At 41.0% G+C, this 20,974-nt stretch overlaps 1 protein-coding gene across 2 annotated transcripts in view; it reads right to left on the minus strand.

Annotated features, from left to right (window-relative positions):
* LOC141273798 (zinc finger protein 692-like) overlaps window positions 1-20,974 on the minus strand; it is a 165,180-nt gene that overhangs the window by 22,476 nt on the left and 121,730 nt on the right. For both annotated transcript variants that reach the window (XM_073686159.1, XM_073686160.1), the window contains exons 8-9: window positions 9,475-9,528; window positions 2,260-2,338 (exon numbers count right to left, since the gene is read on the minus strand). In XM_073686159.1, coding sequence (XP_073542260.1) covers window positions 2,260-2,338; window positions 9,475-9,528 — 133 coding nt within the window. The remainder of the gene's footprint in view (window positions 1-2,259; window positions 2,339-9,474; window positions 9,529-20,974) is intronic.

Here is a 20,974-nt window from a genome sequence, read left to right on the forward strand (position 1 = left end):
TCAGGTGACTACCTCTTGAAGCTCATCAAGAGAATGCCAAGAGTGTGCAAAGCAGTCATCAAAGCAAAAGGTGGCTACTTTGAAGAACCTAGAATATAAGACATATTTTCAGTTGTTTCACACTTTTTTGTTAAGTATATAATTCCACATGTGTTAATTCATAGTTTTGATGCCTTCAGTGTGAATGTACAATTTTCATAGTCACGAAAATACAGAAAAATCTTTAAATGAGAAGGTGTGTCCAAACTTTTGGTCTGTACTGTACATTTAAGTTGATATGTTTTGCGTTTATTTCAGAAAATATCTGAAATTTGCAGAACATTTTGAAAACTGAGCAATTTTTTTTTAAAGTTGGAATTTTTATGCTTTTAAAATAGTCATACCGCACAAAATAGTTAAGAAATATGTCTAATTTACATCAACATCATTTTTCCAATGTCCTTTCATTTTGTTAAGATGTTAAAACTTAAAAATTTAGGAGCAGTCATTCAAAAGTTTGCAAAACCTATTTTTTAGAGACCCTAAAGAGAACCTGACAGCTGGTACAAGTTGCACGATCCACAGGCAGCATGTACTAGACACTGGCTGTATGATCTCAGTCATGTATAGTATGTTTGACTTTAAAAGCTTCTCCCCGCCCACTGTCAGTGATTGACAGGTCTCTCCCTGCGTGTGTATATATGGAGAGACCTGTTACTTCCAAGCTGCGGGTGGATGTTAAAGCTTGTTTATCTCTGAAATGCCGCACCATATATGGCTGAAGTCAGACATTCAGAGTCCGATACATGATAATTGAGCACAGCTGCAGGATGCAACTGGGGTTGGGTGGAGGTGGGGAGATTGGAACAGGGACAGTGAGATTTGGAGGATTGGGTTCAGGGATCAGGAGATGAAGCTGCTAATCACAACACAGCTCTTGATTGACTACACTACACAGTGTGACCACAGAAAAGGAGCAGGAAAGCCATGGGCTACACATTTTCAAAAGACAAAGGGACAGAGAATTATTATTTAACTGCTGTGCATGCCGTTCTGGATGGGAATGGGTCATTCAGAGCAGTGATCGTTAGTTTACTTCTACCGCTTTGGTTCCAGTTGGTCCGTCACACGAATTGACCAATCAAAGCCATTCACCAAGCCACCCCCCCACATTTTGCTGGTGCTGTCTATCTAGGATAGCACCAATCTCCACTATCCACCATCTTATGGGTGTGAGGTGGCGCAAACCCCCTCCCACTTGTGCGGAATAGTGGTGACCTGCTGACAATATCTATCTTCATTTGGTCACAATAGGATTAGACACAGTGACCACTTCCTGCTGCGCAGTACATGTATGGTGCTGGGCAGGGAATTCTTGTCAGCAGTGCAGTTCATGTTCAGCAGATGTCAGGAGAGGGCTAAGCGGCTGTTGCCTTCTTTTTCAGACTTCATAGTTTAACATCTTAGCAGTAATGGCATATGTTTTCTTACCTAGCTTTCTAAAAAAAAAAAAAAGAAAGAAAAAAGATGAAACAGCTGAATAGAAGATTTAAAGGGTTACACCCCCAAATGACAAGCTATCTCCTATCTAAAGAGTATAGAGTTAATTTTTTCCAACAGCCACATAGACAATGATTGGAGAAGAGTACTAGCATGCGCAACCACTCGCCACTGAAGACGGTGCTACAGAGCCCTGATCCTGGGATTGTTGGTGGTCCCAGTGGTCGGACCCTCAGTGATCAGTAATATAAAGCCATCTCTATGGATAGGGAATACCTTCCCATTTTGGGAATAACCACTTAATAAATTGACATGAAAAATTATTTATTGGGGGAGGGAGTTAGATTTTTTTATACATCTCAGAGATGGTACAAAGAACCTGTCAAGAGTTTCAGGGTTATCTAACTACCGTAATTGCATTGCTGGGTAAGATAGCAAAAGTGAAGATTAAATATTCCTTCATCGACACAAAGGGATATTTCATCACTGAGAAAATCAACTTTGAATCTTTATGAATGAGGCTCCAAATTCTCCACATTATTCCCTGCCTACCCCCACGCTCATGGACCTGAATTAACCTCTGTTCAAGGCCTCGCTGCTATCAGTAGTGTTAAGCAGACATACAGAAAGCCCATTGGGTTGGTGCTAAGTTTGGGAATGATATAGAAGAAGGATGTAATTAATTTTATGACCATTACGCTCTTGATTGGTTTAAGTTACCAGCACTCTAAACAAACTCCTCTACCCCTAAAATAGACTGTGCCTGTCTATTGCACTCACATTCAGGTATTGTCTCTTTGAAAAGATCTTCCCGCAGTCATCGTATTCACACATTAACAGCTCCTGTGGTGTGGCTTTCCTGCAGAAAATACAGTTTCTCATTAAGGCCCCCATATTGGATTAAAGTACAGTTATATGAAAAAGTTTGGGCACCCCTAATAATCTTAAGCTTAATGTTTTATAAAAATTGGTGTTTTTGCAACAGCTATTTCAGTTTGATATATGTAATAACTGTTGGACACAGTAATGTTTCTGCCTTGAAATGAGGTTTATTGTACTAACAGAAAATGTGCAATCTGCATTCAAACAAAATTTGACAGGTGCATAAGTATGGGCACCTCACCAGAAAAGTGACTTTAATATTTAGTAGATCCTACTTTTGCAAAAATAACAGCCTCTAGTCGCTTCCTGTAGCTTTTAATGATTTCCTGGATCCTGGATGGAGGTATTTTTGACCATTCCTCTTTACAAAACAATTCCAGTTCAGTTAAGTTTGATGGTCGCCGAGCATGGACAGCCCTCTTCAAATGATCCCACAGATGTTCAATGATATTCCGGTCTGGGGACTGGGATGGCCATTCCAGAACATTGTAATTGTTCCTCTGCATGAATGCCTGAGTAGATTTGGAGCGGTGTTTTGGATCATTGTCTTGCTGAAAGATCCGTCCCCTGTGTAACTTCAACTTTGTCATTGATTCTTGAACATTATTGTCAAGAATCTGCTGATACTGAGTGGAATCCATGCGTCCCTCAACTTTAACAAGATTCCTGGTGCCGGCATTGGCCACACAGCTCCAAAGCATGATGGAACCCCCACCAAATTTTACTGTGGGTAGCAAGTGTTTTTCTTGGAATGCTGTGTTTTTTTGCCGCCATGCATAACGCCTTTTTGTATGACCAAACTACTCAATCTTGGTTTCATCAGTCCACAGGACCTTCTTCCAAAAAGAAATTGGCTTTTCCAAATGTGCTTTTGCATACCTCAGCCGACTGTGTTTGTGGCGTGCTTGCAGAAACGGCTTCTTTCGCATCACTCTCCCATACAGCTTTTCCTTGTGCAAAGTGCGTTGTATAGTTGACCGATGCACAGTGACACCATCTGCAGCAAGTTGATGCTGCAGCTCTCTGGAGGTGGTCTGAGGATTGTCCTTGACTGATCTCACCATTCTTCTTCTCTGCCTTTCTTATGTTTTTCTTGGCCTGCCACTTCTGGCCTTAACAAGAACTGTCCCTGTGTTCTTCCATTTCCTTACTATGTTCCTCACAGTGGAAACTGACAGGTTAAATCTCTAAGACAGCTTTTTGTATCCTTCCCCTGAACAACTATGTTGAATAATCTTTGTTTTCAGATAATTTGACAGTTGTTTTGAGGAGCCCATGATGTCACTCTTCAGAGGAGATTCAAACAGGAGAACAACTTGCAAGTGGCCACTTTAAGTAGCTTTTCTCATGATTGCATACACCTGGCTATGAAGTTCAAAGCTCAATGAGGTTACAAAACCAAAAAAAGGGCTTTAGTAAGTCAGTAAAAAGTAGGTAGGAGTATTTAAAACAAGAAAATGATAAGGGTGCCCATACTTATGCACCTGTCAAATTTTGTTTGAATGCAGATTGCACATTTTCTGTTAGTACAATAAACATAATTTCAAGGCAGAAACATTACTGTGTCCAACAGTTATTACATATATCAAACTGAAATAGCTGTTGCAAAAACACCAATTTTTATAAAACATTAAGCTTAAGATTAATAGGGGTGCCCAAACTTTTTCATATAACTGTATATTGCTGGTTGAACAATGGTTTAATGAACGATCAGTTAACAAATGTCATACATACATTCTAGTCCTGTCACTGTAGTCAGTCTGTGCATACACACGCCATACATATATATATTCCATACAAGCTCAGTGACTCTGGAAGATGAGCAAACAATCTTTAGGGAAATATTTTTTTCTTTGAACAATAGATATTTTGTCATAAAGAATTAAAACCCAGTCAACTTAATTTCAAACAATGAAGGTCTGTGAGCAGTCAGCTAAAAGGTTCATTTGTTCTTAAAGGGGTTGGCTAAGAAAGTAATGAAGTGGCCTCCATCATGTAATTTAAACCGCATATGTCAGGATGAGCTGCAGTCTGCAGTCTGTAGGAACACAACTCCTGAGACCTGTGTCTCAACTGACAAAGGAACTATATCATAATCAAGCATGTCTCCGTGAACCGAGAAGAAGGGCAGTGACAGCAGAAGAAATACATTTTCTCCTCGGCTGACTGAGTAAAGTAGCTCACCAGTACGTGTTCTTACGATACAACTCCTCTGTCATTTAGAGACGGTGGCTGTTTTTTCAGAATACAGCCAGTCTTGACATGTGAGTAGAGTGGGCCGCCGTTTGAATTATGTGATGGGGGCCATTTTATTACATTCTTGCAGGGCCCCATTAAACGACATTAATTTTGGTCAAAATCCTTAATTTTCATCAACTTTAATCAAATATGTATAGGGCCTTTACGTAGATTCAAAATACATAATGGGTGACATTTATATGGTGCAAAAGAAATTGAAGGAGTTACCCATGGCCGCCCTTAGAATGGCTTCTTTTATTTTCATTGAGATCTAAAATCTGATTAGTCGCCAACTGCAACTGCTCTACATTTTCTTTGCAGTAGATTTAATATTTACCATATTTTGTTTTCTAGAAGAAATACGGGTCTAGTATGATGCTGTCCAATAACATAGACATAGTTGCTATATTGATGAGTACTAAACCACATGCTCATCCTTACATCAAAAACTCTGGTGCTGATGCATAAAGTGAATTGTTCATGTCCTTACAGACGGAGCTGTATGGACACACAATTGTGAACAATACAGCTCCAATATCACATCACTATAGACTACAGGCCTATCTATACAAAGTAGATTATGGCTAATGACTGTATGGTCTGCCATGTTCCCTTGGCTGGTAATCACCTATCTATACAAAGTAGATTATGGCTAATGACTGTATGGTCTGCCATGTTCCCTTGGCTGGTAATCACCTATCTATACAAAGTAGATTATGGCTAATGACTGTATGGTCTGCCATGTTCCCTTGGCTGGTAATCACCTATCTATACAAAGTAGATTATGGCTAATGACTGTATGGTCTGCCATGTTCCCTTGGCTGGTAATCACCTATCTATACAAAGTAGATTATGGCTAATGACTGTATGGTCTGCCATGTTCCCTTGGCTGGTAATCACCTATCTATACAAAGTAGATTATGGCTAATGACTGTATGGTCTGCCATGTTCCCTTGGCTGGCAATCACCGCTGGAGGTATGTGTACAGTGCTCTGAGCGGACTGTGTTGGATTGTTTGTCAATTTGCATGCATTTTAATCCTACATGTGACCAGCCTGAAAAGCAAGTAGATGGGCAGCACAGTGATTTAGTGGTTAGCAATGTTGCCTTGTAGCAGTGTCTGCAAGGAGTTTGTATATTCTCCCCATGTTGGTGTTTCCTTCAGGTACTTCGGATTCCTTCCACACTTCAAAGTCATACTGATGGAGAACTTAGAAAGTGAGAGATAACATTGTCTGGAAAGCGGTGCAGGATTGATAGTGCTATATAAACTAGCATAATAACTAAAAAAATGCATGGGCCCTTTGACTCAAAAGAAGAATGGGATGGGGCATATTTAGTAATATTGTTTAATTCCCCCATAAACATTAGACTAAAGTGGGCTAAAGCCTCCAATATTGGCCAGATGGGTCAACAGTCAGTGTTGGCGGCGGCGACCGGAAATGCTCACTGCAGAGCTGGCAGTCTTCTGATAGTGGCTACGGCTGGGTGCTACACATCCGTATCTTAATCAAATCAATAGGAGGCGGATGTGTAGTACCCTGCCACGGCCACTACAAGAAGACGGCCAGCTCCGCAAGTCAACATTTCCGGCCGGTGGCCGCCAATGATAACAGCTGGTCGTTGGGGTTGCTAGGTGTTGGACCTCAACCGATCAGACATTGATAACCTATCCTAAGGATAGGGCATCAATAAAAAAGTAGTGGACAGCCTCTTTACGTTTATTGTGGCTCCCCCTCTCTCCCAACAGATCAACAGATGATGTCAGCTGATAGAATATGGATGGGCAATTAAATTTCCCAAGGGGCCAGACGAGAGACTGTGACCGCTGTGGAGTGCCAAACCAATAGGCTGAAATTAATTCTTCTCAATAATAATATTAACCCATTCAGACCATGGCCGTTTCCGTTTTTTCCTCCCCTTCTTCCAAGAGCCATACCATTTTTATTTTTCTGGTAATACAGCCATATGAGGGCTTGTTTTTTGCAGGACGAGTTGTACTTTTGAATGCACCCTTGATTTTACCATATAGCATACTGGAAAACGGGAAAAAGATTCCAAGTGCGGTGAAATTGAAAAAAAAAGTGCAATTCCACAATAGTATTTTGTTTTTTTTTATTGACCATGTTGACTATATGGTAAAAAAGCACTGGCAATATGATTCTCCAGGTGAGTACGATTACGCAAATACTAAACATGTATCGTTTATTTTTTATTTAAGTAGAGAAAAAAATTCCAAAACTTCTATGAAAAAAAGCTTTTGCACTTGGCGCCATTTTCTGAAACCCGTACAATTAAAATTTTTCATGTTTTTCCCACTTTTTACTGACTTCAATAGTCCCCTTATGATACTTGAAGCTAAGATCATCTGATTGCTTGAGCTATGTATTACGTTCACAGGAGTATCGTAATGACAGACACAGGAGTCTTCTGCAAACCCCCAGCTCTCATGACAACCCAACGGCGCCCCCTGATCATGTGATGGGGCGCCAATGGACAGGATTTGTGATGCGTTTTTGGCTGGCACCTGTTAAATCCCGCTGTCAGAGATTGACAGCGGGATTTAACTGGATAATAGCTGCGGGTGGAGCTCCGATCCACACACGGCTGTTAAAGGCACATAACAGCTAATTAAATCAGCTATCATGTGCAGGGAAAGATGCAGGCAGGCTCAATGCCGGAGCCCGCATCAAAGTCAAGGACACAATACATGACATAAATATACTCCATATGTTGCAAAGGGGTTAACATATTATAATTATTATAATTTTTGTGAAAACACTATCAGTTAATATTGAGAAGAATTAAAGTATGCTGACATCCCCCTATATACCATATCAGCCTGCACACAGTCCACCTATATAGAGTATGATCCCCCACATAGCCCCTTATATACCGTAAGAGCCCACACACAGACTCCTACATACAGTATGAGCCCCATCATAGCCCCTCTAAATACTGTATGAGCCCCCACATAGCCCCTCCATATACAGTATGAGTCCCTACATAGCACCTCTATATACAGTATGAGCCCCCGCATAGCCTCTCTATATACAAAATGAGCCGCACATAGTCTCCAGTATACAGTATGAGCCCTCACATAGCCCCTATATACAATATGAGTCCCCACATAACCTCTCTATATACAGTCCGAGTCCTCAAATAGCCTCCTATATACAGTATAAGCCACCCCATAGCATCTTAAATACAGTATTAGCCCCCACAAAGCCCCCTAAATACAGAATGAGCCCCCACGTAGCCTCTTAAATAGTTTGAGCCTCCACATAGCCTCCTATATACAGTATGAGCCCTCACAGCCCCCTTATATACAGTATGAGCCCCCACATAGTCCCCTATACGCAATTATCCCATCTACATATGAAAAAAACCCCAAAAAAACACATACTCAGCTCCCACCCATTCCCTGGCGCTCTGCTTGAGTCTCCTGTGCACTGACTCTCCTCACAGCTGGCTGAGTCGCACACGCTGATTGGTGGAAGTTAGAGCTGGCAACTCCGTCCACCACCAATGTATTCACCGCTGTCTACATCCTGAGGGTGCGTAAAGTTGTGAAAGCAGACGGCGGCGGACGCAAGCCAGACTGGAACAGCCAGAGGGACGGATTTTATCCGTAGGCTGCAGTTTGCCCAGCTCTCTGATAGAAGGATCCAGCACATTGGATTTCCAATGGCCAAACCCTTTAATGTCAAGGTTATAAGAGAACACTGGAGCACTTGGCCGTAGGAGAGCTCATGGGAGCTGGCAGGTTAGCCCCCTGATACATAATGTGTATGGGGGGGCTAGACATTCTTATTTCCGTAATGACTTGTGGTGTACATTTTTGTCACAGGTTTCTGAGGACTGTATGCAGAAAGCCAAAATAAAGAAATAAAAAAAAACATATTTGGTATTTTTGTGTCCAAAAAGGTCCAATCTAGGAAAATTCTAAATTATTTAAACCATAAGTTAAACATTGAAAAAAAAATTAGAAACACCAGTATTGCCAGTTTTTGGTAATCGCATTTCCCTAAACAAAAACAATAACAATAAAAAATTATCAAAATGTATTATATACCCAAAAATGGTATCAATAAAAATGTCAGGTCAGCACACACAAAATGAGCTCTCACCTAGTTTCATGGACCAAAAAAAATAGAAAAGTTACGGGTCTCAGAAAATGGCGACAAACATATTTTTTTAACCACTAAAATATGAAAAAAACAACAACGAAAAACCCAAAACTTTTAAGTATCACCGTAATCATACTGACCAGGAGAATCATATTGTCATGTTAGTTCTACCATACAACGAACTCCATAAAAACAAAAGCCCAAAGAACAATGGTGGAATGAGTTTTTTTCACAATCTCACCCCAGATAGATTTTTCTCCCATTTTACTGTACAATTATATGGCAAAATGAATGGTGTTAGCCAAAATTACAATTCAACCTGGAAAAAAATAAGCCCTCATATGGCTATGTCAACGAAAAAAAAAAAAAAGAGTTATGGCTTTTGGAATAAGTGGAGGAAAATTTGAAAAATGAAAAAAGTGGTTAATGCAGATGATGCCAGTGACGTTTTCAATGGTCCCTTGGCATGTGATTTTTTATGTTTTTTAAGAGTAGACTTTAACGTATATAATATACAATATAATTCAATAGTTTGTTTCTATACTTCCTAATATCTTCACATATACTTATTTATTCTATACTTTCTAATATGTTCAGGCGTACACATTATCCTTGTGTAACACATTTGCGGTTTCATTTTTCTCTGCTTGCATTTTCTCATACATGTAAGGTATCATAAGGAAGGAGCACCGGTGTTTCCTGCGAGAGTCTACGAGACCGGTCGAGCTCATTACACATGACTTACCTGATCCTCTTCTTACATATTTGAGCCAGTTCTTCATCTATTAGAGATTTGCACCTGGAAATGATATATAAAAGAAAAATATTCTTATACAATTCTAATCTTTCCAAACATCACTTAACATCTTAGGTGACAAGAATTTTCCATTTTTGGTTGACAATTTTTTTTGAAGGTTATTTCCATCAAATTAAGTGATGGCTTAGTACTAGCATCTGCCATCGCTTTAGAAGTGGGGTCTTTGACCTCTGGAACGCTGGATCATTCTGAGAATGAGAAAATGGAGGGGCTGCAGTGCTGATTTATGTTTAATCTGTTTTTCTTGAAGATTTTCAAAATATATAGATATCATTGATACAGGGTATAATACAGAACACATTGTGAAACAACCCATATACATTCTTATATAAACAAACAAAACAACTGAGTTCAGAACTGTAGCCCGGTCCCCCTAAAAATGTTTTGCTCTGTGGATGGAAACAGTGAAGAAGATGCAGAAATCATAAAATAGTAATCATGATACTCTAAGAAATGCACAGATCAACACTGCAGACTCAATTATTCGAAAAGTCAGAGATAGACCTACCAAGTGATCACATAGTTTAATGATCCCATTCCCATGCCATTTAATGATATGCGCTTTATAAGACTATGTTCAAACATTGCATTTTTAGTGTTTTTTTTTGGTGCATTTTTTCCAAGCGGACAATAAGCTGCGCTTTACAGTACCAGCAAAAGCTATGAGATTTCAGAAATCTCATGCACACGCAGCTTTTTTTTCTCCTGACTGAATTTGAACACTGCAGTCTTTTTTCAAATCTGCAGCACGTCAATTCTTTTAGGTTTTTTTCCGCGTTTTTACCCATTAAGATTTTGCCTGCAGAAAATAACACTGCAAAAACGCAACATGCTAAGAAGGAAAGGGAAGGGAAGAAGGGAAATCTACTTTACACATTTATGACCAGGGCTGGAATGGCGTGGATGCCACAGATTACACATACTCATGGTATGTGCACACAATGTCTTTTTCAGGTGGACAAACTCGTTAAGTTGTTCAATAGAAAGAAGCTTCAGAAAATGCTGGTATTTTTTCCTGAAGTGTCTTTTTTTGTGTTTTTTACTTATTTTTTTTTTTGTCATTTTCTGAGCCCTTTTTTACGGTTTAATAGCTGCCATTTTTTTCTTGAGCGTTTTTATGGTGTCTTTATATTTGTAGTTTCCAGATGTTTCTTTACAATGAAGAAACTGCTAGCGGTTGCTCAAGCAAAAACGCTCTTCTGAGCCTTCCCATTGACTTCAATTTGAAAGCATAGTGCATCTCCAGAACAAAAACCCCTGAATAATGCTCAGCTCACTTTTCTTTTTTTTTTTTTTTTTTTTTATTAGACATTTGACATCTTAGGAAACTTGAGAGCAGTGAAAAGATGCTCAAAATACTGAACATATGCACAGCAAGTCGTTTTTACATAGAAATGCATAAGTCCAGTCTTTTGAGCATTTTCTGGGTGCTTTTTCGTGCGTGTTTCGGAGCAGAGCCGCCTGAAAAAAACGTCATGTGCACATACTCTAAAGAAGGTTTTTATTTCTCAGTCTACATCTTTTTGTTGCAGCCATGTTTTTTAATCCGCACCATACACGATTATTACAGCAATCACGTGATAGGGACCGGAACTGATCCAGAGGCCCAGAAGATGTTACCAGGACTAGGCCTGCTAGTACCAGTAACCAATGCTGCACACAGCCTAGTAAATACCAGCAAAAAATCACTTTCACCAGTCCAGGAAGTAAATCTGTCACCAGATTTCATGAAACAATTGCCTTTGGAAGTGCATTGAGCTGTAGGTTGGATTGCTGCTAAAGGGGAAAAAAAAAAAAAAAAAACCTCTTTAAATCTTCTTCCGGAGCGTAAGTGCATACGGAAGTGTGCGACTTGTTTTTCAGTGAATAGGTGATTGGGAATCCTGCAGAAAATACCTGTGTGAATTGCTGTGAGTTGCTGCATTGTGACCTGCTGAGTGCTTTTCTACCTGTTTAGTTTTATTGGGCTTTTTAAAACCTATTTTCTCTCTACAGTTTTACAGTCTCTTATTTTACTACCTGTGTGTTTAAGGGTTAACTACATTGCACTTAAATCCTGAGGTGTAGCTATACTCACAAGGGGTTAATAAGGGTGAGGGGTCATACTTAAGGGTTTATAAGGGGCAGCCGATTGGGGCATCCAGTTCTTTGGAAGTACATTGAGCTGTAGGCTGGATTGCTGCTAAAGGGGAAAAAAAACAAACAACTCTTTAAATCTTCTTCCTTAGCGAGTGTGAACGAACTGAGTATGATCGGAGTGTAAGTGCAAATGGGAGTAAGTGTGTGAGTTGTTCAGTGACTTTGGATTCACGGAGTTTGGAAGGGAGGAATTTGGACTGAATTGCTGTCTGTATTTTATTAATTCTTTACATTTCTTTTTACTTAACATTTCTGTCTAGTGCAATCCCCATTAGGAAATGAGCTCCATTATTGACAATGCTATCCAGTGTACATCTTGCCACATGTATGCAATCCTTGAACAGCTGGTCGGGGTTGCATACTGCTGTGCGAGATCTGTGCATGTTGTGCATTTGGAAGCTAAGGTACTGGATCTAAATGAGCAGCAGGCAACACTGAGATCCACTGACAATATGGAAAGAAGTCTGCTGCTCACTGAGCAGCTGCTCATTGGGGTAGATGTGGGGGAGGGTGGCAGTAGGGAGCTGCAGGACAGTGAGGCAGCTAGCTGGGTGACAGTTAGAAGGGGGGTAGAGGGAAGAGTGCCAGGTAGGCTAGTCCTGATATGGCACACCCCAATAAGTTTACAAAGTAGGCAGATGAGGGGGGTGCCGGTACAGGGGTAGCACTGTTGCAGCAAGGCAGGTCCTCTGAAAGCCGGAGGAGTGTCAGCTCCAGTAAGGGGGGAAATAGGAGAGCAGGGCAGGCCAGGCAGGTGCTGGTAGTGGGGGACTCAATTATTAGGGGAACAGATAGGGAAATCTGTCACAAAGACAGGGATCGTCGAACAGTGTGCTGCCTACCTGGCGCTCAAGTCCGGCACATCGCTGATCGGGTTGACAGATTACTGGGAGGGGCTGGTGAGGACCCAGCGGTCATGGGGCACATTGGCACAAATGACAAAGATAGAGGTAGGTGGAAGGTCCATAAAGATGACTTCAGGGAATTAGGCTGCTAGCTTAAAACAAGGACCTCCAAGGTGGTATTCTCTGAAATACTGCCTGTACCACGTTCCACGCCAGAGAGGCAAAGGGAGATTAGGGAGATAAATAAGTGGCTCAGGATTTGGTGTAGGAAGGAGGGGTTTGGGTTCCTGGAGAACTGGGCCGACTTCTCAGTTGGCTACAGGTTCTACGCTAGGGACGGGCTGTACCTCAATGGGGAGTGTGCAGCTGAGCTGGGGGAGAAAATGGCTAGAAGGTTGGAGGAGTGTTAAAACTGGGGATTGGGGGGGGGGTATTCATTTTATAGGTGGGGAAGATAGTGCAGATAGTAACCTGGGCACAAATAAAGAAATTGGGGGTGGGGTTAGAACAGTCAATATAGTAAGAAGGAATAGAGGTACAGAGAGATACATAAAATGCATGTACACTAATGCCAGAAGCCTCACTAACAAAATGGAGGAATTAGAATTAATTTTGTTGGAAAATAATTATGACATGGTGGGGATATCTGAGACGTGGCTGGACGAGAGCCATGACTGGGCAGTTAATTTACAGGGCTATAGTCTGTTCAGAAATGACCGTACAAACAAGCGAGGGGGGGTGTGTGTGTTTATATGTAAAATCATCCTTAAAACCCATCTTGCGTGAGAATATATGTGAATCTAATGAAAATGTAGAGTTCCTGTGGGTGGAGATAAGGGGAGGGGGTAAAAATAATAAGTTACTGATAGGGGTTTGTTATAAGTCTCCAAAAGTAATGGAAGCAGCGGAGAATATCCTCACAAAGAAAATAGATGAAGCAGCGACTCAAGGAGAAGTCATTATTATGGGGGACTTTAACTACCCTGAAATACATTGGGGAACAGAAACCTGTAGTTCAAGCACAGATAATAGGTTTTTGACAACTGAGAGACAGTTACCTTTCACAACTGGTTCAGGACCCAACAAGAAGGGGGGCACTGCTAGACCTAATATTAACCAACAGGCCAGACAACATATCAAATATACGAGTTGGGGGTCACTTGGGTAATAGTGATCACAAAATAAGTTTTCATGTATCCTTTAATAAGATGTGTAGTAATGGGGTTACAAGGACACTAAACTTCAGGAAGGCAAATTTCCAATGGTTGAGAGATGATCTTAGTGCAATAAACTGGGATGATATCCTGAGACATAAAGCTACACAAAGCAAATGGGAGACATTTATTAGCATCCTGAATAGGACCTGTGCACAATATATACCCTATGGGAATAAACATGCTAGAAATAGGAGGAAACCACTATGGCTAAATAGAGCTGTAAGGGGCGCAATAAGTGACAAAAAGAAAGCATTTAGAGAACTAAAGCAAGTAGGTAGTGATGAGGCATTAAATAAATACAGAAAATTAAATAAATTCTGTAAAAACCAAATCAAGGCAGCAAAGATTGAGACAGAGAGACTCATTGCCAGAGAAAGTAAAAATAATCCCAAAATATTCTTTAACTACATAAATAGCAAAAAACTAGTGTTGGCCCCCTTAAAAATAGTCTGAGTGAAATGGTGGATGAGGAAAAAGCCAATATGCTAAATGATTTTTTTTAAACAGTATTTACACAAGAAAATCGCATGACAGAAAACATGATCAGTGATGACAAAAATTCTCCATTAACCCCTTTCTGTCCCAGGGCGTATTAATACGTATCTGTGCCCTGAGCCTTATGGGCCTGATACGTATTAATACGCCCTGGCGATTTCGCCCGCACACGAGATTGCCGCCGGGTGTCAGCTGATTGTTACAGCTGACACCCAGTGCTATGTGCAGGGAGTGGTCAAAATCGCAGCATTCCAGTGGTAAGAGGAGGTAAGCGCTATACTTACCTTCTCTGCCGGCGTCCAGCGGCGTCTGAGTCCGGTCCCGAATGTTGCCATGGTGACCCGATGTCATCCGAGTCACCAGGAGGCAGGAAGCTGCTTTGGTCATGCGCAGTGCACGACCAAAGTAACTTATCCCTGTGCAGCGCTGACACGCTGCATGGCATAGGAAGCTGCTGCTCTCTATGCAATACAGCCGATCAGGCTGCAAAAAGTGAAAGTCCCATAGTGGGACAAAGTGTAAGTCATAAAAATGTCAGAGTGAAAAAAAATAAATTGTAAAAATATAAAAAAAAGTAAAAAAAATAATAATAAAAAATATATATATTGTACCCATAAATAAATATTCTTACGAAAAAAAACCAAACAATAAAAGTACACATATTTGGTATCACCGCGTCCGGAACGACCTAACCTATAAAACTGTCCTGCTAGTTAACTCCTTTAGTGAACACGGTAAAAAAAAAAAAGAAACATAAAACGATGTTTTATCATCATACTGCCAAACAAAAAATGGAATAAAACGCGATCAAAAAGACGAATATAGATAAAAATTGCACCGCTGAAAATGGCATCTTGTCCCGCAAAAAACAAGCTGCCATACAGCTCCAACGGACTAAAAATAAAAAAGTTATAGCTCCCAGAATAAAGCGATGCAAAAACAATTCTTTTTTCTATAAAATAGTTTTTATTGTGTAAAAGCGCCAAAACATAAAAAAAATATATAAATGCAGTACCGCTGTAAACGTACTGACCCGAAGAATAAAGCTGCCTTATCAATTTTACCACACGCAGAACGGCATAAAAAAATAAAAAAACAATTCCTGAATTGTTGTTTTTTGTTTATTCTGCCTTCTAAAAATCAGAATAGAAAGCGATCAATAAATGTCACATGCCCGAAAATGGTACCAATAAAAACGTCAACTTGTCCCCCAAAAAACAAGCCATCACATGACTCTGTTGGCCGAAATATGGAAAAATTATAGCTCTCAAAATATGGCGATACAAAAATTAGTCTTTTAGTGTGTGACAGCTGTCAATCATAAAAACCCGATATGAATCTGGCATCGCTGTAATTGCACCGACCCGAAGAATAAAGACATCTAATCACTTATACCGCACAAGGAACGGCGTAAAAAATAAAGGTTAGGGTTAGGGTTGGGCTAGGGTTAGGGTTGGGGTTGGGATTTTTTCATAAGTAAAGAAAAAAAAATGACAACGATATGGCGACTAATGTTGAGCGCAAGTACTCGCTACTTGAGTTTGCATCGGGTGCTCAGGTATGCACCGAGTATAGCGGGTGCTCGAGTGACATGCCCGACTCTCCGCCCCAAATGTTTTGCAGCTGTTATACAGCCAAAAAAACCTTGCAGGGATTGCCTGCCATGCACGAGCGATCCCCGCATGTTTTTTTTTGGGGAGTCTAATAACCGTGAAACATGCAGGGCAGGGACTTGAGAATATCACTTGAGCACCCGCGATACTTGGTACATACCTGAGTACCCGATGCAAACTCAAATAGCGAGCACTTACACTCAAGACTAATGACAACTTATTCAATATGATGACCTAATGTTATCAAATTCTGTGTCGTACCTCTGGGTTCAAAATGTGCACTATACCCCTTGATAAAATCCTGGAGGGATGTAGCTTCCAAAATTGAGTCACTGGTGGGAGGGGGGGTGGTTTCCACTATTTAGGCACATCAGGGACTCCCCAAACACAACATGGCGTCCGCTAATTATTCAAGCAAATTTTACATTCAAAAAGTCAAATGGCGCTCCTTCCCTTCCGAACCCTGCCGTGCGCCCAAACAGTGGTTTTCCCCCACATATGGGGTATCGGCTTACTCAGGAGAAATTGCACAACAAATTGCATGGTGCAATTTCTCCTGTTACCCTTATGAAAATGCAAAATTGGGGGCTGGAAAACATTTTTGTTGAAAAAATTTGAAAATTTTGTTTTTACGGTTCAATGTTATAAACTTCTGTGAAGCACCTGGGGGTTAAGAGTGCTCACCACACATCTAGATAAGTTCCCTAAGGGGTCTAGTTTCCAAAATGGTGTCACTTGTGGGGGGTTTCCACTGTTTAGGCACATCAGGGACTCCCCAAACGCAATATGGCGTCCGCTAATTATTCAAGCAAATTTTACATTCAAAAAGTCAAATGGCGCCCCTTCCCTTCCGAGCCCTGCCGTGCGCCCAAACAGTGTTTTTTTTCTCGCATATGGGGTATCTGTGTCCTCAGGGGAAATTGCACAACAAATTTTGGGGTCCATTTTTTCCTGTTACCCCGTGCGAAAATAAAAAAATGTGGGTCTAAAGTAACATCTTTGTGAAAAAAGTTAAAAATTCATGTGATGCACCTGAAGGCTTAATAAACTTCTTGAAAGTGGTTTTGAGCATCTTGAGGGGTGCAGTTTTCAGAATGGTGTCACTTTTGGGTATTTTCTGTCATAAAGGCCCCTCAAAGTCTCTTCAAATGTGATGTGGTCCCTAAAAAAATGGTTTTGTAAATTTTGTTGTAAAAATGAGAAATCGCTGGTCAACTTTTAACCCTTATCGCTCCCTACGAAAAAAAAATGTTGGTTCCAAAATTGTGCTGATGTAAAGTAGACCTGTGGGAAATGTTATTTATTAACTATTTTGTTTGACATATCTCTCTGATTTAAGGGCATAAAAATTAAACTTTAGAAAATTGCGAAAATTTTCAAAATTTTCCCCAAATTTCCATTTTTTTCACAAATAAACACAAGTGATATCGAAGAAATGTTACCACTATCATGAAGTACAATGTGTCCTGAAAAAATAATCTCAGAATCAGCAGGATCCGTTGAAGCGTTCCAGAGTAATTGCCTCAAAGTGACAGTGGTTAGAATTGTAAAAATTGGCCTGGTGCAAACAACCCTTGGGGGGTAAAGGGGTTAAAGGTCACTTGCTTAACCCAGCAGGGAGTACGGAAGCTTCTAAAAATCACTAAAGCTGACAAATCCCCGGGCCCGGGTGGGATACACCCGCGAGTACTGCAGGAATTAAGTAACGTCATAGATAGACCATTATTTTTAATCTTTAAAGATTCCATAATAACAGGGTCTGTACCACAGGACTGGCGTATAGCAAATGTGGTGCCAATATTCAAAAAGGGGACAAAAACTGAACTTGGAAATTATAGGCCAGTAAGCTTAACCTCTACTGTGGGTAGAGGGGTCCTGGAGGGTTTCCTAAGAGATGCTATACTAGTGTCTGAAGAAGAATAACCTCATGACCCAATATCAACATGGGTTTACGAGGGACCGTTCCTGTCAAACTAATCTGATCAGCTTTTATGAGGAGGCAAGTTCTGGACTGGACCAAGGATATGCAGTGGATGTTGTGTATATGGACTTTTCAAAAGCTTTTGATACGGTTCCACACAAAAGGTTGATACATAAAATGAGAACAATGGGGATAGGGGAAAATATATGTATGAGGGTTAAGAACTGGCTCAGTGATGGGAAACAAAGGGTGGTTATTAATGAACTCAGACTGAGTCTCAGTTAACAGTGGGGTACCACAGGGGTCAGTATTGGGCCCCCTTCTTTTTAACATATTTATTAATGACCTTGTAGGGGGCATACAGAGTAATATTTCAATATTTGCAGATGACACTAAGCTCTGCAGGGTAATCAATTCAGAGGGGGACAATTTTATATTACAGGAGGATCTATGTAAACTAGAAGCTTGGGCTTATAAATGGCAAATGAGCTTTAATGGGGATAAATGCAAGGTACTGCACTTGGGCAGAGGAAATAAAAAGTATAATTATATGCTTAACTGTAAAACACTGGGCAAAACTGTCACTGAAAAAGACCTGGGTGTATTGGTGGACGACAAGCTCACGTTTGGTGGCCAGTGTCAGGCAGCTGCTGCAAAGGCAAATAAAATAATGGGATGCATTAAAAGAGGCATAGATGCTCATGAGGAGAACATAATTTTACCTCTATACAAGTCACTAGTGCGACCTCACTTAGAATACTGTGTACAGTTCTGGTCTCCGGTGTATAAGAAAGACATAGCTGAACTAGAGAGGGTGCAGAGAAGAGCGACCAAGGTTATTAGAGGACTGGGGGGTCTGCAATACCAAGACAGGTTATTAGAGGACTGGGGGGTCTGCAATACCAAGACAGGTTATTACACTAGGGGTTATTTAGTTTGGAAAAACTAAGGCTTAGGGGTGATCTTATTACTATGTACAAGTATATGAGAGGACAGTACAATGATCTTTCTACTGATGTTTTTACTGTGAGGCCTGAGACGGGGACAAGGGGGCATCTTCTACGTCTGGAGGAAAGAAGGTTTAATCACAATCACAGACGGGGATTCTTTACTGTAAGAGCAGTGAGACTATGGAACTCTCTGCTGCATGATGTTGTAATGAGTGATTCATTACTAAAATTTAAGAATGGCCTGGATGCCTTTCTTGAAAAGTATAATATTACAGGTTGTATACACTAGATTCCTTGATAGGGCGTTGATCCAGGGAACTAGTCTGATTGTCGTATGGAGTCGGGAAGGAATTTTTTTCCCCAATGTGGAGCTTAGTGATTGCCACATGGGTTTTTGCCTTCCTCTGGATCAACATGTTAGGCTATGGGTTGAACTAGATGGACTTAGTCTTCCTTCAACCTTAAACACTATGTTACTATGTATTAGACCTGATCAGGGTGGTCTACTTACCTTGAAAAGCCATGTCAGATTAGTTGTATAATTAGATTAAAATATGAACTTGTAAAATGCTTATTTTAATATTATGGAGCACTATATGGGGCCACCAGTACGCAGTATGGAACACTATATGGGGCCAGTATGCAGTATGGAGCAATATGTGGAGCCCATTATATACTGTATGGAGCAATATATGGGGCCCATTATATACTGTATGGAGCAATATATGGGGCCCATTATACTGTATGGAAGACTATGTGGGGCCCATTATACTGTACGGAGGACTATGTGGGCCCCATTATACTGTATGGAGGACTATGTGGGGCCCATTATATACTGTATGGAGCAATATATGGGGCCCATTATATACTGTATGGAGCAATACAGTGCCTACAAGTAGTATTCAACCCCCTGCAGATTTAGCTGGTTGACACATGCGGAATTAACTTGGCATTGTGACATTTGTACTGTAGATCAGTCTGGAAGTGGGAAATGCACTGCACAAATATTGTTTTTTTTTTTTTTTTTTTTTTTTAAAAACGTTAAAAGTTAGTTCAGAGTGTCATTTATTATTCAACCCCTCAAACCACAAGAATTCTGTTTGGTCCCCCTAAAGTATTAAGAAGTAGTTCAGGCACCAAGAATAATGAGCTTTCCATGTGTGGATTAAAGATCTCTTTTGCCAGCCTTTTCTGACTATTTAAGACCCTCCCCAAACTTGTGAACAGCACTCAGACATGGTCAACATGGGAAAGACAAAGGAGCATTCCAAGGCCATCAGAGACAAGATCGTGGAGGGTCACAAGGCTGGCAAGGGGTACAAAACCCTTTCCAAGGAGTTGGGCCTACCTGTCTCCACTGTTGGGAGCATCATCCGTAAGTGGAAGGCTTATGGAACTACTGTTAGCCTTCCACGGCCTGGACAGCCTTTGAAAGTGTCCTCCCGTGCCGAGGCCAGGCTTGTCCGAAGAGTCAAGGCTAACCCAAGGACAACAAGGAAGGAGCTCCGGGAAGATCTCATGGCAGTGGGGACATTGGTTTCAGTCAATACCATAAGTAACGTACTCCACCGCAATGGTCTCCGTTTCAGACGAGCCCGTAAGTTACCTTTACTTTCAAAGCGTCATGTCAAGGCTCGTCTACAGTTTGCTCATGATCACTTGGAGGACTCTGAGACAGACTGATTCAAGGTTCTATGGTCTGAAGAGACCAAGATCGAGATATTTGGTGCCAACCACACACGTGACGTTTGGAGACTGGATGGCACTGCATACGACCCCAAGAATACCATCCCTACAGTCAAGCATGGTGGTGGCAGCATCATGCTGTGGGGCTGTTTCTCAGCCAAGGGGCCTGGCCATCTGGTCCGCATCCATGGGAAGATGGATAGCACGGCCTACCTGAAGATTTTGGCCAAGAACCTCCGCTCCTCCATCAAGGATCTTAAGATGGGTCGTAATTTCATCTTCCAACAAGACAACGACCCAAAGCACACAGCCAAGAAAACCAAGGCCTGGTTCAAGAGGGAAAAAGTCAAGGTGTTGGAGTGGCCTAGTCAGTCTCCTGACCTTAACCCAATTGAAAACTTGTGGAAGGAGCTCAAGAATAAAGTCCACATGAGACACCCAAAGAACCTAGATAACTTGGAGAAGATCTGCATGGAGGAGTGGGCCAAGATAACTCCACAGACCTGTGCCGGCCTGATCAGGTCTTATAAAAGACGATTATTAGCTGTAATTGCAAACAATG

The sequence above is a fragment of the Phyllobates terribilis genome, unplaced genomic scaffold, assembly GCF_046119375.1.
Source record: "Phyllobates terribilis strain yellow unplaced genomic scaffold, ASM4611937v1 Scaffold_5__5_contigs__length_657084704, whole genome shotgun sequence".
Lineage (NCBI taxonomy): Eukaryota > Metazoa > Chordata > Amphibia > Anura > Dendrobatidae > Phyllobates > Phyllobates terribilis.